Raw genomic sequence first — 26,979 nt, forward strand, 5'->3', positions numbered from 1 at the left:
TTCTGACTGCATTCAAGTCAAAGGCCATATGAGCAGCTTTTCTCATACTGTTTAAGAATTTCTTCCTTTTGGAACAGACCAGTGCAGAAATCTCCAATCTATGTTAAGTTTTTGCTTTTGTTCATTTTGCGCTTTGACCAAAGATTTCTCATTGATTCTTAGTAAAACACAATAAATGTTTTGGATTTCCTCTAGGAATACAGGGAGTGGCCATGTCTTCAAGACTTATTCTTATCTGTTGTAGATTTATGAATATAGAAAGATCATTGCGTAAATACATATGCATTCCTTACAATAGCTTAGTTTTGCAGTTTATAATAACAGGACTTTTAGTCTGCATAGAATACCATAAAGAAACCAAGTGACACTCTGACACTCCCATCTTTCCACCACATGTTGTTGACACACCACTCATAAATATTAGGATATATTATTACTAAAGCCGCAAAACATCTGCTTGTTGTCTGTCTCTGTAGAAGCCAAACTGGGAAGTTCTAAACATTGTCAGCTTCTTTCTTGCTTGACATAGCCAGTGTTACTACAAATAAGACTGTCATCATCATGGGAAGACTATGGAAGGCTACGGTGGGAAACAAATAATACAGTGCACAAATTGTGGCAGCCAGAAGCTCTTCCTTTTACAGGAAATCATTCAGATATGGCAATTATGTAGATGTGGACATGCAGATAGGATATTGTGGAATTATGGAAATACTCTGTGCTGTGCTAGGCTATGGGTGAAGAGAAAGGATACTTCTTTTGTCTTTGCTTACCTTTAACTATAATTCAATATTCAGGCTTCAGGAATGGGAATTCTCTTATACTGACAATGCATAACATTTTCAATGCAATATAAGATGTCAGACTGAGACGTAGTCACACCCATCATCCATTTTATCACAGACTGTGCCCAGGGCACACCTTGTTCCTATACAAAGCGCATTGACATAACTTATAGTCTGTTGTAAAAAATTAAAATCTAGAGTCAAAATAAGCAGTCCAATGTTTCCTGTGAAAAAGTGGGCAAACTGATAGAATTCATGTGTAATTTTTTTCTTAAAATTTTTTTGAACAGTATTTTGTGTTAAAGCCAGTTCCATCAGAACACTTCCAACCACTTCTGTTTAACTAAACTAAATATTCTGAACACCTGCACAACAAAGCTAAAGACTTCCACGGAAATATTCTCAAAAAAACCCCATGTGAGTCTAGAGCATAAAGTCATTGTGTTTAATGTTAGAATTCAAGTGATGAAAAGAATCAGCTACAGGTCTGATAAAGTGCTAAAATAATTTATTGTGTTTGGCTTCAAAATCTGTACTTTGTTTCAGATTGAAACTTTCTATCATCTGATTCCAGTCCACTGAATCTTGTTATGCTTTCATTACTAATTAATCAACCTTTTAGAGTGAGATATCATGTTCCCTTTCGTGTTTGGGACCCCACAAAAATTGTTTTTCTTTCCCATCTTTTCTTTTTTTCCCACTTTACCCAGATCCTTCTGGTTTCTTTCACAGAACTAACTAAACTGATATTACAAAGTATATTATGCTCAGTATGTTTCTAAGTCCCACATTTACAACATTTCAGAAAAAGAGATTTGCTGCTTGATTTCTTTTATTTACAGACAAGAAAAAGAGTTTTTTATAACTCTAGCTTGTACAGCAAATCCAGGGCCTGAATTTAATCCTTGCATTGTTATCATTTGTAACAGCTCATGTTAAGGCTCTGTGATATCTAGTAGAAACAACTCCATATGGATTTTATTACATTCTTCAGTTAGGTTAAATGACCTGAAATTATGCAGGCATTTTGCCACTGATCTATTATCCAGAAGTAAAAACAAAGGTGGGGGGAGAGTGCAAATAAATAAAACCTAAGACTGACTTGAACAGGAAGCAGTTTGTTGGCAAGTTTGTTACCACCAGTTGGTTTATGGGCATGAGAAACACCTCTTTTGGCATATACAGTAGAATTACTGAATACAAAGTAACCGAGGGACTGAATTATTTTCTTTATCTAATAAAAATAAATTCTTTCTACTAAACTCTCACCACAGCATTAAAGCACTGGCCTCAAAAAACTTCTTGTTCACTGTTGATAGGTGTTAGCTGTCCTTTATGTCTACAACTCCTATATTCTTCTAGATATGTTCTGATATGCCTTTGATCTCTGTATATTTTACATTTTCAACTCAGGGCAGAGAGGGTACTGGAAAAAAGAATATTAATTAGAAGAAAATGTTTCCATATATGTGTAAGATTAATTATAAAAATTGGTATAAGCAGATTGCATAGTATGACACCCAACAGTTTACTGTGTGAGGAGCCCTTTTTGGAAAAAGAAAAGGTGTGTGTATGTGGTGAATATGTATGTAGACTCAAAGAAAACGAGGGAATCCTACCTTAAAATGCAAACATTTGATCTGTCTTTTGGGGAAACAGTACCATTCTTACTGTAAAACCAGATACTACTCAACTGGTGCACAATTTCTTTCTCAGCTCTGCAGAACATATTAAATAGTACTTTTATTGTGGGTTCCACATCCCTTGATAGTACACCATAACTTCTAATGTTTAGCTTCCATTCAGTGGCAAGACTTTTCACAATTTTTTCCTTAGCTTAACCCTAATTTTTGTCTCTTATCATATTGACCCACCCATACTACCAATAATGTCCTCTTCAATGCCCTGCTCTTCTTCCTCCTTTTTCTACCTCACTTTTTTTTTCTGCCTGAACTTCTACATACAAATGTATAAATGGCCCTATGCTTTTGCATTTGGATGAGTGCAACAATTAGATATGCAAGTTCATGCACTTTGCACATTTCACCATGCAAAAATCACAAAATGTGACCTTAGAGTTCAGTTGTATTTGGCTACTTGGTAGAGAAAATTAGTGGGCTGTATAAATAGATGTAACAATTTTAGAATAAATTATTTATGTGCTGAATTCTATGGTAAAAATAATAATAAAAAAGTTTCCTCTATTAATAAATATGTTGGCACAAAATTATATCTAGTAATTGTTTTATTTCATTTTAGTTTACTTGAGCACAGAATTTTAGAAATGGAAGAAAGGCATAAAGAGGAGATGGACACTTTGAAGGAGGAAAAAGAGAACCTACAAAGCTTGGTCACACGACAAAGCTACATAATACAGGAACTAGAGAAGCAGCTAAACAAGGCAACAAGCAACAACAGTGTTCTGCAGAAACAGCAGCTTGAATTGATGGATACAGTTCACACTCTGATCACCCTCTGTTCCAAGGAAGGAGGTAAGAATATTAAAAAATATTAGAATTACTAGGAAATTTCTTCTGAAGTCCTGAATTTTTCGAAAGGCAAAAATTAATCAGATTATTCCAAGAATGAAAAAAAAGATATAATTGAGAACAAAACATCTATCGACAACCCACAAATCAAACAACATTTGGACAGTGCTGATGCTGACCCTTCTACTAACAGCCATATTTGAATTTTTAAATTTAATATCGTTGAGTTGTTATACTTTGACATAGCTGACATAGGCAAGTCCATTGACTTTACATTAGCAATACTGATTTGTTCCTCTGAGCATCTATCTACTGCTGGGAGTTATCCAACCAACTGTGAATGTTAACTTTATAGATGCCTATGTCTAATTTACTCTAGAATTCCTTTACAATTAAAGGGGAAAACAAAACATTGAACAAAGGAAGGTAACCCTGAACTTTATATATATATATGAGTTATAATGATCACAAAGTGATCGGTGACAGCCAACATGGCGTCATTAAGGGCAAGTCATGCCTGAATAATTTGGTCACCTTCTATGACAAAGCTACAGCGTTAGTTGACATGAGAAAAGCCACTGATGTAATTTACCTGGACTTGTGCAAGACATTTGACACTGTCCCACATGACATCCTTGTCTCTAAAATGGAGAGACATGGATTTGACAGTTGGACCTCTTGATGGATAAAGAACTGGCTGGATGGTCGCACTCAAAGAGTTGTGGTCAATGGCTCAATGTCCACATGGAGACCAGTGACAAGTGGAGTTCCTCAGGGGTCTGTTCTGGGTCCAGTGCTGTTCGACATCTTTGTCAACGACATGGATGATGGCACTAAGTGCACCCTCAGCAAATTTGCTGATGATAACAAGCTATGTGGTGCCATGGACTCACTTGAGGGAAGGGATGCCATCCAGAGGGACCTTGATAGGCTTGAGAAATGGGCCAGTGCAAACTGCATGAGCTTCAACAAGTCAAAGTGCAAGGTCCAGGACCTAGGTCGGGCCAATCCCAGGCACAAATACACACTGAACACAGAGTGGGTCAAGAGTAGCCCTGAAGAGAAGGACTTGGGGGTGTTGATAGATGAGAAGCTCAACATGAGCTGGCAGTGCGCTCATGCAGTCTAAAGGCCAACCGCATCCTGGGATGTATGAAGAGGAGCGTGGCCAGCAGATCAAGAGAGGTGATTCTCCCCTTGTACACTGCTCTTGTGAGACTCCACCTCAAATACTGCATCCAGTTCTGTTGTCCCCACCATAAGAGGGACATAGATCTATTGGAACGAGTTCAGAGGAGGGCCACAAAGATGATCCAGGGGCTGGGATAGGCTAAGGGACCTGGGATTGTTCAGTCTTGAAAAGAGAAGACTCTGGGGGGACCCTGTAACTGCCTTCCAATACCTGAAGGGACCTACAGGAAGGCTGGAGACAGACTTTTTACAAGAATGTCCACTGATAGGACAAGGGGAAATGGGTTTAATTTAAAGGAATACATATTTAGATTGGATCTTAGGAAGAAACTCTTCACTACCAGGGCAGCAAGACTCTGGAATAAACTGTCTGGAGAAGTTGTGGATGTCTCCTCCCCTGAGGTGTTCAAGGCCAGGCTGAATGAGGCCTTGAGTAACCTGATCTAGTTGAGAGGCATCCCTGCCCATGGCAGGAAGGTTGGATTAGATGATCTCTAAGGTCCCTTCCAACCTAAGACATTCCATGATTCATACAGGGGAGGGGAAGGAAGGGAGGTAAGGGAGAATATATTACAAAAGACATGCTAAGAATAACAGCTAGAAAGGAATTAACAGTCGCGCCTGGTATAGCATACAGAGGGTTAAAAATATTAGAGGAAAGAAAGTTAAGATCTATGTGAGGTTAAGTACCAGCAGTTTGAAGAGTCCAGCATATTTGTTCATTGTAATTCTAGAGCTTTAAGTGCCATAAAGTATCTAAAAGCTAAAAAGCAAAAAAAAAAAAAACAAAACCAAAAAGGCCAAACAACAACTGTGTCCCCACAATCAAAACCTTATCACCTGCATTGTTATTCAATACTTTGTTTAAGAGGCAGAAGACATATTAAATCATTCAAACTATTCAGCCCAAGGAAGTGTGGGTTTACTCTCTGCTATATGTTCCCATGCAACTTGTGTGGCTTAAATCTAAACTACTCCAGTGACAAGGATTACTTCTCTTCCTTTGGAAGTGTTGCATGCTTGGGCCCATGTTGATAGAACGCTTTTTTAAAAAAAACTTATTTTTTTGTCGTGGTCATTCTAAGTGTTCCCTTCTGCTTGTTCTGTTATGTAGTTCCCCAGCATTTTGAAGGAAATAACATCCTTCATAGCAGGCTGTTCTCATATTGGGAGAGAAACATTGTGATGCAATGCAAATCCTTTATTATGTTTTATGTTCTTTTGGCAAACAATCCTGGCAAAGCTGTGTTCAGAGTGTTCTAACACAGCTCAGGAGTACTTTAAAATTAATGTCATAATGAAATATATATTATTCTCATAAAGAGATATACTGCAAGTTCTTTTTAAAGTTAGAAAAGTTTTCTAATAATTTTGAATCTGATTCAATGAAAAGAAAATCGAACAAACCAGCATTTTTCCTAAACATTTTTCTTCAGCTGCTTCTTATAAAAACTTTGCGTGAAGATTATGGAAATGCTCCTGTGTACAAATTCAGGTACCTGAAAATCTTAATTTTCCGCAGTTTTTTTATTTCTGAGGAACTGTGGAAGCAAAAGTTGGTCAGCACATTGAAATGCCTAAATAAAATGCTAATAGCACTGATTTGGAGTTCATTACTTTTTGTGTATTAACATGTTCAGAATTTTGCTTGTATATTTTATTTCAAGAGAATAATTTAAAGATAAATAATTGCAGAAATGTCTCCACTTACTGTCTGTTTAAGTCTAGCTGACCAACATTTTTGGAAAGTACATTCACTGCTGACAAAGGATACAGACAATTTAAGTTAACTTAATAATATTATCCTGGAGCACAACACCACTGTTATAAAGTCTGAATAATAAAGCATTTGGTTGTACTAAAAATTAATACCAGCTTCAGTCTCTGTACATATGTGTTGAAGATGGAAAAGTATGCGTGTAAGGAAGTATCACAGGAGCTACTCTAAATTAACACAAAAATAAGTTTAGTTAGCCTTCTACAAGTCTTTATGTGTGCACTACTGATCAAAATATAAAATACACTGTGAGAACTGGTGTTTATTGGGAGATAGAGAATAACAAAATGTGACATCTCTTCTATCTTATGTTTTGGTAAATCTCAATTATCTAATTTCCTAAGAGACACAGAAGAAATTGAAATTGTCCACAAAATAATAGGACAATGGAAAGAATTAGACACCTGGAACAATTTCCATATGAGGAGAGGGAGCCATACCATACAGAAATAGTAAATGGGAAAGAAGCTATGTGGGATGCAGTTACAGAATCACAGAAACACAGAATTGCTGAGGCTAGAAAAGACCTCTGAGATCACCAAGTCCAGCCTATGACCCAACACCACATCAGCTAGACCATGGCACTAAGAGCCACATCCAGCCTCTCCTTAAACACCTCCAGTGACGGTGACTCCACCACTTCCCTGGGCAGTGCATCCCAATGCCTGAGCACCCTCTCCATGAGAAAGTGTTTCCTGAGATCCAACCTAAACCTCTCCTGATGCAGCTAAACCTCCCCTGACGCAGTTAATGGAAGTACGAAGAATAACTAGTGGTAGGGAGGAAAGGAACAGCCAGTAACATTGAGAAACATTTTCCATTGATAAAACATAGCACTTGGTTAAGTTAAGTAAATGAAGGAAAGCTCCTAGACACTACTGAGATTGATAAAGATTTTTGAATTACTAGAAAGGTGAAGAGCTAACAAAGGATGGTGTTCCTTAAAAATGCCAGACTTTAGACTAAGGACACTCATCTTTGAAAGGGAGCACAACCTAAGCTAAATGTCAAGTCTAGAAGGTCACATTTTCAAAGATGAGTAACTGCCTAACAATAAACAGAGGAAGCTGAGAAGAAGTGTTATTTTGAGAATATCTTGAAGTAACTTTGTTGGATTTTCAACCAAAAATTTAAAATGTAAGCTGGTATATTTTATATTACATGTATGCATATATATTTTAAAAATTATTATCCACATTAAGAAACTAAAAAATCTCTTCCAAGATGAATCACAGACAGGAAAATTATTTTCTTCCTTGTGTAAGTCATAGCATTCAGGATTTTTAAATTTGTGAAATAGAAATTAGTATTTTTAAAACAATTTTTTATAAAATAATAAAATACAGCTAGATGACTTCATTTGAAACCAAGCTGGTGATAAACATTGCTTTTTGATTACAAAACATGAGATAAATTTCCTGTAGAAATGACATAATCATATCAGAATATTTATTTTTAGATTACTTTAAATAAATTAGGAAACTTTCAGAAGTTTTCCTGCTCAAAATCTGTGAATAATATAGCTGAACATTGTAGAGATACAGGGCTGAACAGAAACTGCTTTAGTTTTACATTCTGAGAAGCAGAATAGTCCCTAGTACTGGATGACAGCCCTAAGAAATCTGCTTTGGTGATTCCACCATGGCTAGACAAGCTTTAGGAGAATTTCTGAAGGGTATAAGTGAAATGAGGAAAAGAGAAAAAAATAAAAGCCACACAAAGTATCAATTTTGTAATTATAGATGGACCTAAATACCAAATCCAGATCTCACTTTCAGTGTCAATTTTGGTACAGACCGGTTTTGGGATGCGGGCCACCTGTAAAACTTGGAATTGTTTGTGCATTTGGTTTCCAAAATACCACCCACCTCTGTCCCAGTGTGAGAGCAATTCTAGGATTTAAGTTGCATGTAATCCTTAAAATAGACACTATAATGGGCTACAAAGCCTGCAGAGAGTCAAATGTATGGAGGATACCATGGGGACTCACATGTCTTCATTTTGTCCTGCGTCTATGGCTAAATAGATTTGTCAAATTGTCTGTGTATTTTTTAAGCAGCAGCAACAATTTTGGCAGTGTCTGCCAATAAATTTCAACAATAGAATTTCTAAAAAAACCAGACACTTTCAGACACTAGCCTTCTAAATGTAATGATTGTTCAGTATGGTGAAAGTTTAAGGTAACATTTTAAAGGATAAGTAATCTCCAAATTCACATATAAATAAATGCCTGAAAAATTTATTTTTCCCCAAAGAAAGACTGAGAAAGAAAAACATTGAGATGAAGGCTTAATTAATCACCACTGAGATATTACATGTCCTTCACCTGTAGCAGATGGGAGTTGTATGAAGATCATATCATTATTTGCAAAGGTCATCAAAGATCTCATGATTATTGTTTAAACTATTCATTCCTAATTATATTGTATTATTTTTCTGAGGGTGGATAAAGCATTGGTGCCACTGTCAAACAATAAATCTGTAACATGGTATATATATTTTAGTGACTGATTTTCTAAGCTTGCACATCAGAAAAATTACTTAAGAGAAGGCTAGGTAAAGCTAAGTAGAGTTTCACACAAATATTACTGAAAAAAAACCCAAACAAAGAAAACAAAACAAAACAATAAGTAAGGAATACACTATAAATAATCTTAAGCAATAGATAAAATTATCATCAAAGAAGCGTATGCAATTTCCAATCAAGTAATTGTATTGGTCCAGTGTAAAATTATGTTTCACAAAATGTGCCTAGTCAAAAGTCATATATATTTTCAAATACATTGTCTTTTTATTCCACTGTAAGAAAATAGATATAGACTGTCTAGTATGTTAACATCAATTTGCATAAATTAGGATAGCTGCCCAAGTACCTCTACACAGTGGGTAAGGGAATGTAAAAATTCAGTGGGAAATTACATTTAACTTATTTTCCTTTTCCTATTTTTTTTTTATGTTATCTTTCCCAATGCATAATAATATACCATGCTAAAATGTTTGGTCTAAACTTAAATACTTCAGGGAACAGTAGAGAAAGTTTTGTCATGAATATCTGGGTTTGTGACCTCCTAGTAGGAGAGATATGAAGCGTTAGCTTCCTCTTGAATGCCAATGAGAAGCTAAGCTTAATTCTTAAAATAATACATATATAAGCCAGGAATTTACCTCCCCAGAAGTGCCTATTAAGTTCATGAAGTAAATAACAAGGTTAGTGGGTCTGGCATTTCTGAGAATGTACAAATCTCCTGGTTTACGGGTAGTTTTCCTATTTTAGAAAAATCTGCAGGAACAGTAAATACGTACAAAAATTTATTTGAACAGAATTCATACTTTTTAAAGGCATGGCAATTACAATTTCAAACCACTATAAACTAAGTAGTCTATTCCACTTAGACCACAATTGTTCTCTTCTCACAGAGTGAGAAGAGAATGAGAACTTCAAAGAAATGACCCAAAGGTTACAGGCGGAGGGGAAACTTCATTGACATGAGCAGAACTACCCCAGCAGTGATGCTGGCCTACTTCATTAGAGAGACTTCAAAGACAGCTTATATAATACAAGCTAGTATTTAAAAGGAAAAAAAAAAAAGAAAAAGTGAAAATCCAGTGGGAATTCCAGGAGAAAATAGCAGGTTCAGATGTTCTGAAAGATAATTTTAAATCTTAGTGTTCGGACTGTGTTTAGCAAGACCAATCTTCCATATTATTTTGAATGAGCCACATATTGGAATACAATAATGAGGATATTTAAATCTAATAGGTATTAGACAGCAGTGTAGAAGGGTAAGGTTGTATAATACACTTCTTGGTTATTTTTCTGTGCATGGAAAAAACAATATTGGTACTTATCTGAGATACATTTTGACGGGACAGTGTGCTTTGTCTAGTACCGTTTTCCTAATGATACCATTTCATTCCTTAAGCACCTACCTTCTCTTTGTACCTCATCCTTGACATTGCTAAGGTTTTTTTTCAGCATGCTGAGTCTGTGTCATAACTAGTGAGGCAGAAACCTAGAGTATGGCATGTCACCTCATTATGTTTCTTCTGAAGCACAGAAACAAGCAAAATAAGATTTTTACTAGATGCACGGAAGTTTCTGACCAACTTTAGCTGCAATTCGTAGGTCTGAGGTGGATCCAAATTGTGCTTGGAACATAGTTATAAGAAAAGAATGCATGAATAAAGTGACAGACATTTTTTTCTAATACCAGAGATTATATTGCTATTACCAATGTTTTATATTATAATGTAACAAAGAAAACTTTTCATCTATGAATTCTAATTTTTTATTAAAGTTATTTTTCTTAATATTAATTAAGAATAATTTGAAGAATAAGTTAAAAGACACAATTTTGGCAAAGTTGGACTGACTACCCTACCTGCAGTTCACAAAACTATTATAAAGAAGCATTCTACTTTTGTATCTACATTTGTTTGTATTTTTAAAACTGGGGAGAAACTGAGTCTTGATTTTGCACTTTGTGTCATGGAAGAGGAGTTCCCTTACCCTTACTTTAACTGAATCCATTAGAGTACATGGACCTGCTGAGGTGGAAAGTGCTACAGGGCTGCAGTGTGAGGAAAGGTTGCCTTTGTAGAGTTATAGCGATGTTCAGTTACACATGTACATTATCACCAGCTTTATTTTGTGTTTCTTGTTTTTTTCTGTTCATGCACTATAGATTTCCTGCTTCCCTTGGAGACTTTCTGTGTTGATATGCATTTTTCAGAGATGGTCAGAAAGCTCAGGTCAGACTTTTTGGGGTACAGCCTCACTTGAGTCACAGTAATATTTGCAGTGCAGATGTAGAGTCCTAGACTACGTTTAGAGTCAACAAAGGTTTTTTTACCATGTGAGTTGTCTTAGGATGAGGTGAATTGCATCTGCAAGTAACTTTTTTGTCCATGTTATCTATTCAAGGGTGATGATATTAGCACTATGTGTACATTAGGACAGATTAATTTTATAATATTTTTGTCTAGAACTAAATAGTCAACAATATTAACTTCAAATCATCATGATTTAAAAATAAAAGTATTTTAAAACTTAGCTCAGTAGCTTGATTTCCAAGTTATGTTGTATAATAAAATGTAAGAAAGTATAGTAGGTAGGATCAAGCCAAGCTGCAGTTTAATAGAGATTCAGTCCTGAAATAAGTCAATTTGAATGTGCAGCATTTCAAATTTATGTCAGTGGAAAAAATTTAAAATTCTTAAAAATGAAAATGAGGATTACTATATTTTATACCTATTAAGAGTTAACGGTCACAACAGGTCAATATTAATATTTACTAGCAATAAAACTAGGTACCTTAAGTATATATTTTTACATTTAAATTCTTGAGTGTTATTATTGAAATCAACTACCTACCCTCATTCCTACAGTATGTGTCAGTGCCAAATCCCTCTTCACTCTACTTTGTAAAAACGGCAGTGTTTAGCCATGCCAAAGTTATTACAGGGGATATCAGCATATATAAACCAACTAACAACACTGTTGGTGGCACCCAAATGGCTTTTTAGTGAAAATTTTCTTTCTATGCATACCATTCTTCATCTGGAAACACTAAATGCACATTAGGGTGCCTATGTGGAAAAATATAAATCAATTAAAGAAATATGGACACTAGAACTATTAAACGAGGCCCGTGACTTAATCTCTCTTGTAGCAGTTCATGAAAGACTTCTTTAGTTCTCATCTCAGTGAATGGCTGGTTACTCACAAAATTGCTGTCTGAAGCAGAAAGTCTTAAGGAACCATATTGCAGCTGGATAATTAAGAGTCTTTATCTTTTTGTAAATGGGCCATAAGGCATTCTATTTCAGCTTACTAATGAGGGCCACTTTACGGTATTCCTAAGTGATATCTTTCAAATGCACAGTGAATCGAAGTATTATTGTTATTACTAGTCACTATGACTGGATTTATTGGGAAACAAACTTGATAACTGTTGATAATTTATTAGGTAGTAAATAATTATGCCCTGGAGAGGGTGAAAGCTCACTACGTTAACATCATTTTCCAAGACTGAGACAATTCCTGCAGCACTACAGGAGGGAAATTCTGGCTTAAATGATTTATTTCATAAATAGTTGGATAGCTTGAGAGCTCTTGCTATGCAATTGTTTGCCTTTCTCTCTTCAGACTCTTAGAGAGTGTGGGGAAGGGAAGAGTAATATTCTTCTAGGTGCTAAAACTGAATGTGAGGCATCTAACTGGCTACACCATTTCTCTTTTCTCCCCTCCTTAGTAATATGGTTCTGAAATTCTTGCATGTAGTGAACCGTAGAGTTTCTAATCAATCTGAGGCTGGACTAGTTCCTAGGCTGATAGAATCATCATAGCCCTACTAACTGCATTTCAGCATGGCCTTGTACTTACGCTGGATTGAATTTAAGAGAGTTTTGCACATTCATTCTGGCCTCCCATGTGCAGTAAGTGTTATGTTTGTCACCGTGAAGGGCTAGGGGTTGATGGCAAAAGGGCTGGTTTTGCTTTTGTCATTGCTCCTTGAAAACAAAATCCTTGTACTTCTTCATCCAGTTTAGCAATTGTAGAGTCACAGGAGGAAGCAGATAACTGAGCTGCTCCAGTGAAGTAATAAACCTGTATGAGAAACAAAGAATCAAAACAGCCAAACACACACACAGAAACCCCAAGCCTGCCTCTCGCCTTTTCCCCTCTACACAAAACCAAAACACTTTCTGCCAGATTTCCCCACTCACTCTGTGGCTATGGAAGCAGTCTGCAAACAACGACATAGATGACACCAAGTTAGGTGGGAGTGTTGATCTGCTTGAGGGTAAGGAGGGTCTGCAGCAGAATATGGACTGACTGAGGTCAACTGTATGAGGTTCAACAAGGCCAAGTGCCAGGTCCTGCGCTTGGGTCACAACAACCCCAGGCAGCGCTACAGGCTTGGAGAAGAGTGGCTGGAAATCTGCCTGGCAGAAAAGGATCTGGGGGCGCTGGTGAACAGTAGACTGAACATGAGCCAGTGGTGTGTCCAGGTGGCCAAGAAGGCCAACGGTATCCTGGTCTGTATCAGAACTAGTGTGGCCAGCAGGAGTGGGGAAGTGGTTTTACCCTTGTACTCAGCACTGGTGAACCCACACCTTGAGCATTGTGCTCAGTTTTGGGCGTTGCTGTAGAAGAAAGACATGGAGGTGCTGGAGAGTGTCCAGAGAATGGCAATGAAGCTGGTGAATGGTCTGGAAAACAAGTCTCATGAGAAGCAGCTGAGGGACTTGGGGTTTAGTCTGCAGAAAAAGTGGCTGAGGGGATATCTTATTGCTTTCTACAGTTAGCTGAAAGGAGGTTGTAGTGAGGTGAGGGCTGGTTGCTTTCTCCAAGTAACAAGTGCTAGGATGAGAGGAAATGGCCTCAAGTTATGCCAGGGGAAGTTTAGGTTAGACTGGAACAGGCTGCCCAGGGAAGTGATTGAACTGCCACCCTCAAATGTGTTTAAAAGCCATCCAGATATGGTCCTCAGGGACATGATTTAGAAGCAGGCCTGATAAAGTTAGATAATATTGGACGTTTAGAGGTCTTTTTCAACCAAAACGATCCTATGATCCTATGAAATGGGAACAGTAGCACAGCTCCTTTAAGTGACACCCTACCACTGAACTGGGGTTTGGATTATGACTAAGTGGTCCCTTAGACATTAAAAGTGCCTGTATATATATATATTTACTTATGCTGTCACAAATTCTGAACACTTAAATTAAGGCCAACATTTTCTGTTTTAATAATTCATCCGATGAGTGTGCCTGAGGAGGGAATTCTAGAGTTCTGTTTTCTCCCACCTCCTAAAATATTCATATAAGTTCACGGTAGGCTCCCAGGAAATCTACTTACTGGTACTTACCTGATAATGGTCAAAATACAAACAGTATTTTATAAATTATTACAAAGGAACAGAAGGGAAAGAAGAAAAAAATTGTACCACAGTAATTCAAGATGTGCTCAAATACTGTAAAAAGTATTAGATCTCATGTCTCAAAAAAGCCCAACAGGGAGCCAAAATGAAAAAATGATGGAAAAAGGTACAAAGACAGATGATCAAACATGTGAAATAGTATTCATTAAGCATATCAGAGACACTTCAGGAAATGTCAAAAATAATAGGAGAACCCAGTAGAAAGCATGGGTGGCTTCCAGAGCATAGATACAGAATTACTGACACTTTCAGCCAAGAAGGAAGGGTCACAAGCTGAAATACATAGTTAAAAGCTGACAATGGGAGATTGTCCTTCACACGAGAACTGTAAATGGTTAAAATTCATGTGGCTTAAAAATTCAACTGGAGAAATTGATGGAAGAAAATTCTTTCAAAGTTTCTTAAATACATAGATATTATATCTGGCAGAGGAAGTGCCTATGCTGTAAATTCCTGGATACGCTTGCCTGCTCTTACGCTGTTCTTCAGTAATCTGCTTTTGACATCTCTTCCTACTGCAGACTTGTTTTTGGGCCAGGTATTAGCCTAGAAGGGTCTCCCTGGGGAGGGAAATGCCTAAAGAAAAATTAAAATAAGGAGAAAATTAGTAATTATGCAGTCAGAAGCAAAGAAGAAAACAGAAGAGCAGTGATGATTAAAACACCAAATCTGGTGATGAAGCCCCATGGCTTCTAGGGCCTCTGATGTTGAAGATGGGACACTGGAGAGGCTGGACCAGCAATGTAACCTGGTATAGCCACTATCATAACTTCATTTGAGATTAATGGAAGCCTCAATAATAAAGTTTTATAAACCAGAATCCGCAAAATTTATAATCTATAAACTTGATTATGGAGTATTAGTTCACAGAAGAGAAATATTTTAGTCCATTAGGTCAAAATAAACTTTTTTTTCCCAGCTTACCAAGCGACAGTTCTTTTTGTCAGATTCAGAGCAATCTCACACAGAAATATTACTTTGAAATACATTTTGGTGGCTGTATAATTTGCTGGAAAGAAAACATATATCCAAACTCCAGTCTTAAACTTTCTTTCCCTCACAAATAAACAAATGTGAGTACACAAGCATGTACAAATAATGTCTTATCTGAGAAGACTTGGACTCCAAGATATCCAGAAGCTGCTTGCATATTAATATCCCCTATCCCCTCATTTTTTCTGAAGATATATTTAGACTTTGTGGAGATGAAAATAAAGCATAGTGTTAACACAGAAGGGAATAAAGATAATATTGGAGAACGTTTTGAATCTGGTAGTGGTAATTTGTATTTACAATAATTTAGAATTGTATAGTAACTGCATATAATTTCACATTTAAAACATTTACTTAACTAACTAGATGCATAAAAAGTTCCTGATGTTTTATCAATAATAACAATTTTTTTTTAATGTCGTATGTCTAAATGAATTATAATTTCAAATTCTTTTTTACATTTGCTATACTGGGTAATGGTGGTGACCTTAATAATCCAGGAATATTTTCTGGAGAGGAAAAACACATAGTATGTATTATGTACCTGAACAAACTGAAATACAGAAAATGCAGCTTTCAAATCCTTTTTGATGGGGACATGAAATTGTTCTTACATGGCTATCATTTTAGTTAGTAGGCAGCACTGGGGTCACCTGGGGAGCATATCTGACTTAAAGTCATCCTCCAAGTTTGTGCCTTTCCCTGTGGATTAGGTTGCGGTTTAATGTTTTTTCTCAAGTGGAGGCTGGTATATGCAAGATTAAGGCACTGAAACAACAGACTATACCTCTGGCTCTAAGTCAGCAAAAACTGAGTGGCTGTAGCTCTTTGCATATTTTTCCTCCTCAAAACAAAAATAATCTTCACCTTTTCTCTGTCAGATCTCTTTGTGGTTCCTGCTGCTAAGTCTGGGAACATTTATACATTTGTGGGCCATGTTCCAGGTCTCCTCACTGGGGATATTTGACAGATATCCTTTCGGTAACATTAGCAAACTGTTCCTGAGTTTTTTCTTCACAAGCCAGACAGTATTTGCCATCATAACTGGAATTGTGGTGGTGCACAGCAGCTGCACCCAAATGGCTGGGAAAGAGGTCAGAGATACAGGGTTTCTTACAGAAATGTAGGATTCTCCACCATGTGTCTGGAACCATGACAAGATCAAGGCAAAATTTATTTGCAGTCTGGATCTAGACAGAAACTGCCATTTGGTAGTCCTTGAATGACCCTGTCTGTGAATGCTACAGCTGTAGGTAAAACTCATCTATTGATAACATTCTTTTTGACTTTTTAGAAGCTGCTCATCTGGGGACAGAAATTTTTCACTTCAGATGATTTTGACAGAGCAGCTAAAATTTAGTTCAATTTTATTTGCCAATAAGGTATGGAGAGTGACTTTTTCCTTTCTGGCTTCTAAAGCGTGAAGAATCTTTTTAACTGTCTTTTGATATGTATAGTGGTTAGTAAGTCATATAAGAAAATTAGATAAATGTAAATGAAACATTAAAACAATGTAAATATGATATTTCACTGAGACACTACAGAAATCTCTGCATATCTGTGCAAATAAGTCACTATCATACAAAAAACCCAACAGCTGTTTTTCATTTGCTGGCAGTATCACTAAAGAACATAAAATTCTAATGATTAACTCAGTCTCAACTGATTTCACAAACATAGCAGTTCAGATCATAAATAATTTAGTAAATGTGAATGTGATTGTATTGATTCAGTCAACATAATGAGCTACAGTTTTACATTATTGCTTACAGAAATATTACACAATTCATCCACCAAATATCTGACAGAGACTTGAAAAGCAATGAGATAACCACTTAATTTTCTCAAGAACAATCAGAAATCTCAATTGAAAAAAATCAACTTTATTATTTTTCTTTTATTTTTAGTAGACATGAGATTAGATAATTTTCATACAGCTAGAAAAAAACCCAGGTATTTTATGGTTTAAATTTCATATTCCTAGAGGAGAACTTAGATTACTAAATATTTCAGAAGATATTTATTCTTAGTAGTCAGCTTGTATTTCTTTAAACCTGGGCAGAAAAACAGCATTTGTGATAGCTGTTAGAAACTAGTAAACTCATTTACTATTGACTTAATTTCATAACTGATACCAGAAAAATAGTCTCACACCACACAGAGGCACAATCCATTAAGTTTATCATTCTGTGAAAAGGCACCTGCAAGTGCCAGTAACCCTTTCTAAGAAAACTGAAGACGCCACAATCTCAGATGCCAGCTCTGGCTTTCTGCTGTCAGGGCTGTTGCTTCTACATGAAAGGAGCCATCTGATAGAGCTCTGGGAAGTTACAGATGGTACCTGCTGTATTGTGTGGACTCTCATCATCATCCAGGGCATCAAGGAAAAGAAATAGCCAAAAGACTGATAACTAAAAGAAATAATTCATCAACATCAAGGGTTAGGGCTGGGCTGTCCACTGAACACTGACAGATGCTCTCTAACCTCTCTCTCTCTTCCCAAATGGGAGGGGAAAGGGAATGAGGCAGAGACTTAAAAATTGGAAAAGAAAACTGAAACAGCTTTAATAAAGCAATAAAAGTACTAACAAGGAAATTAGAGAAATAATGAACTCTGTGCAAATATATACAAAACCAATATCGAACTCCTTCTTCCCCCAGTAGCAATCACCACTGACACTGCAGAGCAGACAGTACCAGGGAAGCACCAGGCTCAGCAGCGGAGGGGAAACAGACACAGAATCTGGATTTGGGAACTCAGGATCAGGATCAAAAGCAGAAGATCGGAAAGAGTCCTCCTAGGACACCTCTTCTCTAGAAGAGACCTTAACCCATGGGATCCCTCAGTTTTGTACTGAGTATGATGTGTATGGGATGAAATACTCTTGTTGGTCACCTGTCCTGTCTGCTCCTCACCAGAGGTGCAAGCTTTTACTTCCCTGTGACCCCTCTTACTTACCAGCACCCCCAGCTTGGCCTTGGTCACTACAGAAGCAATTATAAGCAAGGACCTTTCTGCATCCCAGGCAGTAACTGTAAACATCAGATGTTATCACTGCTAGTAGCAGACTGTCTGCAAAAACATGCTGCTGACTCCGAAAGTGCAGCCTCTCAGAGGAGACTGAGCTGAAAAGTAAAAATCACATTGGTTCTGTTTAGCTCAAACCATGACAATCAAGTAGGAAAACAGAGGTAGCGTAGCCCAAGAAGAAAGTTGTTGGGCTAAAAATTAACCAGGCTGCCCAGAGAAGTTGTGGAGTCGCCTTCTCTGGAAACATTCAAAACCTGTCTGGATGTGTCACCTGGAGTGTGACCTATTGTAGATGAGCCTTCTTTGGCAGGGGGGCTGGACTAGATGATTTTTTGAGGTCCCTTCCAACACCTAACATTCTATGATTGCATGATTCTGTGAAAAAGCTTTTGGAAATGCAGTGGAAGAAGAATGTATTTGTCTTGTTAATTCACCTGTTCAGGAAGGTAAGATTTTCCACATACGCATCATTGCTTCAGAGAAGCATGATTTTTTCACCAGTTTATTCATCCAGAAAAGGTAATCAAAAAACAACGTTCAGGGGTCCAAATTTTGGTTAAGCTTTCAGGTTTAAAGAATTATAATATTATTTTGGTTGACATAGACTTACCTTTTCATCAGGTACATAAAACTTTGGTATAAGTCTTGTATTTGAAAATAGCTAATCTAACATTATAGATCTGTGTAAAGACAATTAAGATTGTGAAGCTAAAGGAAGGAGGGTAATGGCTACAATTTTGTTTTAGAACTACTTTCTTTGAGTGTAGTTACTTTTTAAAAAAATTATTTAAACTTCTGCCATGTATGAACAAATGCATTATTCAGGAACTTCACTTAATGTATAAAGGATTCAAGGTCTATGTAATGTAAAGAGAAAAAAAATGTCTGGAGCTATAGTAGGTAGAAGTGATTTGGAAGTTGTATGCAGTATTAAGTTAGAAAAACAACAGCAAATGTTAGGAAAACCATATTTTACCCTGAAAGAACATTACCAGTAACATTCTTGAGTAAATTTTCTGATAACTTTAGGCTGTTCTTGCAAATTACAGTCTGATGTACTAAGAAAAACTAAACTTTGTACTGGTCATACTTAATATACTGAGCTGTAATCTATAATAGTTCAGCCCCTTCACAAGGAGCTGAGCTTTTCTTCCAGTGGGAGCGCCAACTCCTGAGAGAGGGATGAGAGGCACCCAAGGAAAGATACCTTCTATTAGCTGAAGTGGCTCACTGAATAAAATCCACTGCTGCAAAAGAAGGATATTGGGTTGCTAAGTCTATATGAAATTAACACATTTGCTGTCTATGATCTCAGGCATTTCAGCTGTTTGATACTGAGAGGAAGGATGGAAGAAACTGGTCATATCTGTGGCATCTATCTGTTCTTGTCATCTTCATCTCTTAAATCAACAGAAGATTTATTGTTTTGGTTTTTTCCTAGTCACTAATAATGAGGAAAAAAAAACCAAAGTATTTCCAAGTATGCTTTCTAGAGATCCACCTTAGAAAATTATTTTCAAATCTAATTGTAATTACTCATAGAATCATAGAATGGCCTAGGTTGGAAGAGACCTTAGAGATCACCTAATCCAACCTCCCTGCCATGGGCAGGGACTCTGAAATTAAAATCTCAGCTTTTTAAAAGTTTAAACAAGATGAACTTTAGGATAAGCTCATGACTTTTTGGTCTAACTTTCAGTTAAAAGGAACCAAATTCAAATTTTCTTGATTGATTCTTAAGTAGTTATTTCCAAGTGGTTTTCAATGTGTGTATAACTGTTAAATCTCTCTACATGTAGGTATTAAAATGTAGTAATTTTAAACTCAAGGAAATGAACACTGTGCCTCTGCACATCTAAATCAATTTTCTAGGCAAGAGAGACTGATGTCTGCAGTTGAAACAACAGCATTAGAGAAATTCAGGCCAAGAAGAATGGATCTAATCTAAAGCCCCTTGAATTCAGTGACAGTCTTTGCTTTAACTCCTCTAGGCTTTGGCTACAGCCCCAAGTAATGATTCAGGTTGGACTTTAGCCACTGATACTAACACCTTCTGTTTACAGAAAAGTACCATGAAATGTTTAATTAACACAAATTGGGAAGGCCTCAATTCAATGCCTTATCTAAAAAATGACACCTTTGAGAGTGCACTGTTGATGCGTACCTTGCTGAGGACCTCATTTCCTGCCATCTCACAGGGAAGTGTGTCATCTACTGTGTTGCCAACACTGCTTTTTCCAAATATGGCCAAGTTTCAAGGCCACTGATTTTTCAATTGAAGTTCATATGCAAGCATATGAACCAGGTTTTATTTTTATTGATGGTGTTGGATAAAAGTAATAAATACGCAGCAAATACATAGAAAGGGAGACTTAAAGGGGTTTTGTTTGTCAAAATAAAATTTTTAAAAGTTGTAACACATAAAAGGGAAGAAAGAACATGACATATGTGTTAAATGCCTAGCCAGAGAGCAGGATAATCTTACAGTTCAGGATTGGATTTCTCACTATTTTTCCATTTTCACTTTCTCACAAAATCACTGAGGTAATGCATTTAACCTTCCTCTTCCTCATTTTCCCCATCTGTGAAATAATGTTAATGCTAATTGATGTGGCAAGAACTTCCCACCCTAAAATGCTGCTTTGGGTGTTCAGAGGGGAGAGAGTGTGTCAAACTGCAAAGCCTGAACATTATCACACACCTCCTTTTGGCCAGGATAGCCCCACATGCTGCACAAGGCTGTTGCGTTTTTGTGCACCACTGTCATTAAAGCATCAGTTTTGCAGCACAGGCCACTTTGTGAGTAAGGCATAGTGCCTTTTGTACCTATAACTAACACTTTCAAGCCAAAAATGAAAAGACGTGTCTGTCACCAGACCATGAGTGTGTCTGGAGGGCTTAAGCATTGTTTCCTTATTGTGGGGATTAATGAAGTGCTGGCCCAGGCCCTGTACAGCACTTAAGGACATGTTTAAGAATCTGAGTAGTCTGATGGATTTCCATGGGAATACTGATGTACTTAAGGTATGTGTTGTTGGAATGAAGTCATATCCTTCAGTATCATGTGGGGTCATGCTACTTTTGTTTGTGAAAACGAAGGAACACACTCAGATGTTACTCCTTCTACGGGGAATCTCCTGGTTGCTCAAGATTTGGATCTTCGAACATCTTCCCCTTCTGATTTCTCAGCCCAGACTCATATATATGGTCTGTCTTCAATATACATGATCAAGATCTGCACTGGTGTTCTAATAGTAATTGTTCTGTTCTGAGCCAAAAATAAATTCAGTAAATCATAACTAAACCACTGTCTTCAGTAATGCTATTTTTGATTCTTTTCTTCCACCAATTGCATCTAGCAATTTTTATACAAGTAGATATGAAAATCATTTAATAATTCTCTGCTAAAAGGAGAAACTTAAACAAACGATTCCCTTGCCCAAAGCCTCTAGGCTGTTAAAGGCAGTACCTCGTGGAGGAAGGAAGGGTACAAGCTCTCTCTCTACAGGGTGCTGCGCTGCTCTCTTAAGCGAGCATCTGTGTCAGATCGAAACACTGAAAAAGTTTTCCACATCCATGTACCATCTCTGAGGCATTCTTTGGCAACCTCCCAAACAGAGCTTGAGTCAGAAGCAACACCTGCAGCTGCACAAACCTTTGCGCTCAGAAGGAATGCACTGTGTTCACCTCTCTTCAGACTGGATGCTTTGTTTAGCTGTTTACATCATGACTTACTTCTGCTGGTGCCTACTTTGCCATCTATCTGAAAGTTTCATACTAGTTCTTTAATAGAATCTACCAAATGCTCTAACTGTGTAAGGACCATAGTACAGTTATTATTGTGCATGTTTAGAAGGAATATAATGTGCAGAGGTGGAATGCCCTGATACAGAGATGCTTAAGATTTCTGTTGTAACTTATCACTTTTTGTTTGTTTGTTTTGCAGTTTTACTAAAGAATGCAAAAAAGGAAGAAGAAAAACCTTTCAGAGATTGTGCAGATGTATACCAATCTGGTTTTAACAAAAGTGGGGTCTACACTATTTATATTAACAACGTGTCAGATCCTAAAAAGGTAAATACTTGTTTTATTTTTTTGTTCATTAATATGATGTTTCTATGGCCTTAAAGGAGCTTTTGGGGCCTTTATTGAAGTTCTCATTCTGCAAAATCTTGTCCTGGTACAAATAACCTGGGCCATATTCAGTCTTGAAAAAAACATAATAGAGTGAAGAAAATGATAAACTGTATTATTCCAGACATTCTTCTTGCTGACAGAGATCCTTCCTAGGTTCCAACATACACTCAATAGTTGACTCAATTTCTCCCACTTGGCAAGTTCAATTGAATCAGGCTATGGCTGCAAATAAATCTGTGATAAATTTTAGAAGAGAATTAGTAAAGTGCCATAATGAGGAAGCTGATGGAGGAGGGGATTATCTGGTAGCACAGGGGAAGAAATAGCGAAATGAGCAGTTTTTAAAGGTAAAGATTTACAAAAGTCCTACTTTCTTGTAGGGAGTAGGGAAGAGTGGTTTTGGCTGTAAAGAACACAACATGCTGGATATTAGCACTATTAGAAACAATGAAGCATGTATAATCCTGTCCTCAAAAAAGATCCTTGGGAATTTTTTTTGATGAAAATGTAACATTAGTCTGTTAGAAAGATTGGTTTTTTTTGGCAGGCTTTTGTTGCTAAGATACTTGGGTCAGCTGAAGCTACAAACGTAAGAGAAATGAGAGAATAATCTAAACCTAACTTATATGTGGAATAATACTGGTTGTCCCACTGAAAGGGCACTATTGGAAGCAGCCCCCAACAAAGCCAAGGCCTGATTATCTGGGAGAGGAAAATACAGTGATGCCCAGAAACTGGTCCAGACAGGAGGGAATAAATCACATCTCTCTGGTGAATTTATTCTTGCTGCAGTGAAATGGTGACCCTGCAAACAGGAAAAGGCAATAACAATTATTATGAATGTTGTTGTCTGTAGTCATTTTACAATGACATTAAGATATGTAAAACTTATTTCTAAACTGAATTTGACTTTATTACAGGTCTTTGGAAGCCCATAAATGTTGAGATATTATAGTTTACTAAGGAATTGGAGTTCATTGGACCATGAGCAGAATTTGGGTGAGAGAGTTCTATGGGCAAAGATCAATGTAACTCTAGAGAATGGGGATGGAAAAATAATTGACATGACATAAAATATGGAGCATTGCTGAACAGAATAAGAACAATAAAAGCAGTTCTGTAGGAGCCGTTCCACTCAAAACAGAGATGTAACATCACAGTCCAAACTGCATGCAAAAATTGTCAGTGGCATTTCTTAGCCTTATTAAAGCTCATAAACCATCCCCAGAAGCTGGGTTGCAATGAAAACCAGTGGTTATCTTAAAGCACTGTGGCACTGATGTGGTATCTATGCCTTAAACACACTTCACTGGCGATACAAGGACAGTAACACCATGGAAGCCAGCCTGTGTTTCCGCTGTATCTCTCTTTGTAGACATTGCTATCAATCAGTAGAGGCAGAACAACTCAGTTGATGTAATTTCATTATTTCTTCGTAGAGGTTTCCAGTTTTAGCAAGAAAATGTGGGAGTGTGTGTCTGTCGGGGTGTGTGTATGTTGAGGCCATTTCTGCTACCACCTGTTTCTCTCTTGCCCTAGTGAAAACCCAGCAAGAGTTGATCCCCGACACATTCATGTTAGTCAAGTGAGGAGTGTGATTGCTTCAATGGATTTTTTTTTCAGACATTAAAGTTTTATTAACAGTCTGCAAGGTAGTTCTGTATAAAGATATTTGAACTACAACCGAGATAGCTTCAAAATCACATCAGCACTGCCCCAGAACTTATTAGCCCAGAGGTAGCACCACACTGACACAGATTGCTTTGGGAGCCAAGCTAATATCCTGATAGGTACTCTGTGGAGACATACTTGCTTGTTTAAAGTCAGCTTAGTTATCTGGATTGCCACAATGCAATGCACAGCTCCGATATATATTAAGCGCCCTAATATATTGTTACCTTCTGTAATACTTGCAGTAACTGGCAACTTTCTCATTTGTAGCAATTTTATATTTCAGACCACAAAAATATACCTTCATTTCAATTTATATTTCCTGAGTGATGCTTATTAGAATCCTGACATTCAATAGAAAATATCTCTTTATATATACAAATGATACAGTCAGTTCTATTTTTTTTTTGCTGGTTTTACTTTCATATATTCGTAGAAAATTATAGTCTGTGTTTACGTCAGCGTACCATTCATATGCCTCATTTTTATATGCTTACAAATTTAGATTGTAAATTTTCTTTTATGTTCTTATCTTCAATAGTCCATGAGTTTAATTCACTAGTCTTCTGGCCCTGAATCAAAAAATAGTGATTCATTTCTGTTTAGAAGGATCTTAATAATATCCTATATTTGTGAGATGGGAAGAGAAAAAAGATAAACTTAATATATTAAGCTATTTAATTAGCTTACTTTGATATGTGTGTTTGCTCACAGTATCTGGTGGCATTTAAGAATGATTTTTCCTAGGCTGTAGTAAGACCAAATGCAAAAAAGTCTTCTCAGCCCCCTGCAGAGGTGGGGTCAGCTACAGGGGAAGCAGAGGCTGCTGAGGAGCAGAGGAACAATGGGAATGAGATTGTTGCTATTTGGGTGCTGAAGGAACCACATCACCTTGAGGAGCTGAAGGAGACCAGGGAGCCTGGTCTGAATGCACATAGACCCTCCATATCTCCCCCTGCATCAGTGTATTAGACACTTACTGTCTCCTCTAAAGCCCTCACAAGTGTGAATCTCTGAGTGCAATGCACTGAAAATGTAATGTTATTAATTGCTTGTTGGTCAGCCTACCTGGGTCTTCATGGCTCTGCCAAAGGACTTGCTAACATTGCCATGAGTACAGCCTTCACTCCTTCCCCTCTCCTTTCTGCCTGTGGCCTTCCTATCAAATTGGTGTTGATGGCCTCTCTAAACATATCTGCCTGAATTTTAACCCATTAAATGTATGCTAGCCCCACATACTGTGGAAACTGTTGTTCTGGCATGTTACCTTCAGTTTTAGTTTCTACATAGCAAAGACACATTGCCTGAATCTCAAATGGATGATCTGGAGCTTGTTGCTCCATGACAACAGCATTGACTTGTGATGTCTTAGTGTGCATGCACTTAAAATACAATATGTGGTAATTCCCTCCTTTTGTTTACTTTCAGATTGTCTTCATCTCTAAATTATTACTATTAAGTTTATAATAATTTAGTCCACAAAGATAAAATGTGTATAAACAGTCTCATATATTTGTTTTCTGAGCTTGAGTACTTCAACCCACACATTTAAGGAAGGGCAAGAGTGCAACGCTTTGGATGCTTTTTTATTCTAAATCAGGTTATTTTGCTGACGATAAAATCTAGAGATGCGTACAAACTAAAAGTCTCTTTACCGCATCCTTTTCTTTTCTGGTAGAGGGTTAAATATCAGAACGTGTTAAAAGGTGTTTAATGACTGAGTGCCTTAACTTTGTCTGGGACTGAAGCCAGTCCAGGACATTTGTTGGCTAGAGTCATGCACAGTGAACATCTATAATCAGCTTGGCACTCCTGTTAATACGGCAGGGGTTTGTGTCTACCACCGTGGAAAGTGCCAGACCACACAATGATGGCTAATGTGTAAAATGCTGCTGGTAAATCTTTCTTCCACTGTGCAGTTTTCTCTTTTAATTAGCTATATTATTCAGAAACCATCAAAGTCTTTTTTTAGGCGTTTTATTACAGTTTAGTGTGAAACCCCCATCATTTGTTTGTGTGTCTCTTTAAAAGGAATAATCTTAATAGAGTTGAGGCTTTAATATTTTAAAAATTGGCAGTGGATTCGTGAGAGGTTGAAATGACTTATGAGGAAAATAAAATCCCTCATTTAGAAATTCTCACTGTAAATCAGACTAAAGAAATTAAATCCTGTAGATAAATGTTTTGACTCAGAGTGTCTTCCCTGAAGGAGGAACAGGGCCAAAATATTTGTCCAGCAAATTGTGGGTTTTCTTGTGGTTACCCTAAATCAAGTTCACATGTTTGCGCAGTTCAGTATTGCGTTTCCTTCCTATACCTACTCAGGGACTTCACTTGACATGCCTGGAGCAAATTGAAACAAAAGCACTTGCACAGAATTATGAGAGTGCTTATGAGTAGGAAAATTTTGGAACCACTTAGCTTGTGGGTAGAATATAGATCTCTTGTCAACTGAGAGATAAACTTTTATTTGACTGAGTTGAATAGTAACCTTCAATTTGGCAAAACTTAAAGCTTGAAATTACCAACTGGTGCTGAATAGATTGACTTTTCTTGATGTGAATGCCAAAAGCTAAGCTGATGGATGACACTTCTTCAACCCTCTTACATATTGACATCTTACTTAAAAAGAGGCATATAACTATTCAAGAGCACAGAGAAATGAAATTTAGGACGGCTGCAGTACTGATATGGCACAGATGTGTACGTTGGAATGAAAATCAGAAAAATTTGCTTGAATGAGTAGCACTAAGAAACTTCGTCAGATCTTAAAATAAAGTGTCATACAGAAATTAATACTACCACTTCCCAAGAAAAGTTAATAGATAAGCAATATATGCATTTTTTTGTAACTTATCTTCTATAATTTTGAAAGGATGATGTAAGAAGAGTTCAAAAAGAATTACAATTAAATATACATTTTGATTATTATACAGTACAATACAAAGCAAACTAGAAT

At 37.0% G+C, this 26,979-nt stretch overlaps 1 protein-coding gene across 1 annotated transcript in view; it reads left to right on the forward strand.

Annotated features, from left to right (window-relative positions):
• The window catches only part of ANGPT1 (angiopoietin 1), a gene marked incomplete at its 5' end in the record, with an annotated part of 89,232 nt that overhangs the window by 8,670 nt on the left and 53,583 nt on the right, over positions 1-26,979 (forward strand). Inside the window, 3 exons of the mRNA XM_009875579.1 lie at positions 3,045-3,277; positions 21,486-21,500; positions 22,159-22,286. Coding sequence (XP_009873881.1) covers positions 3,045-3,277; positions 21,486-21,500; positions 22,159-22,286 — 376 coding nt within the window. The remainder of the gene's footprint in view (positions 1-3,044; positions 3,278-21,485; positions 21,501-22,158; positions 22,287-26,979) is intronic.

The sequence above is a fragment of the Apaloderma vittatum genome, unplaced genomic scaffold (assembly GCF_000703405.1).
Source record: "Apaloderma vittatum isolate BGI_N311 unplaced genomic scaffold, ASM70340v1 scaffold9418, whole genome shotgun sequence".
In the NCBI taxonomy this organism is placed as follows: domain Eukaryota; kingdom Metazoa; phylum Chordata; class Aves; order Trogoniformes; family Trogonidae; genus Apaloderma; species Apaloderma vittatum.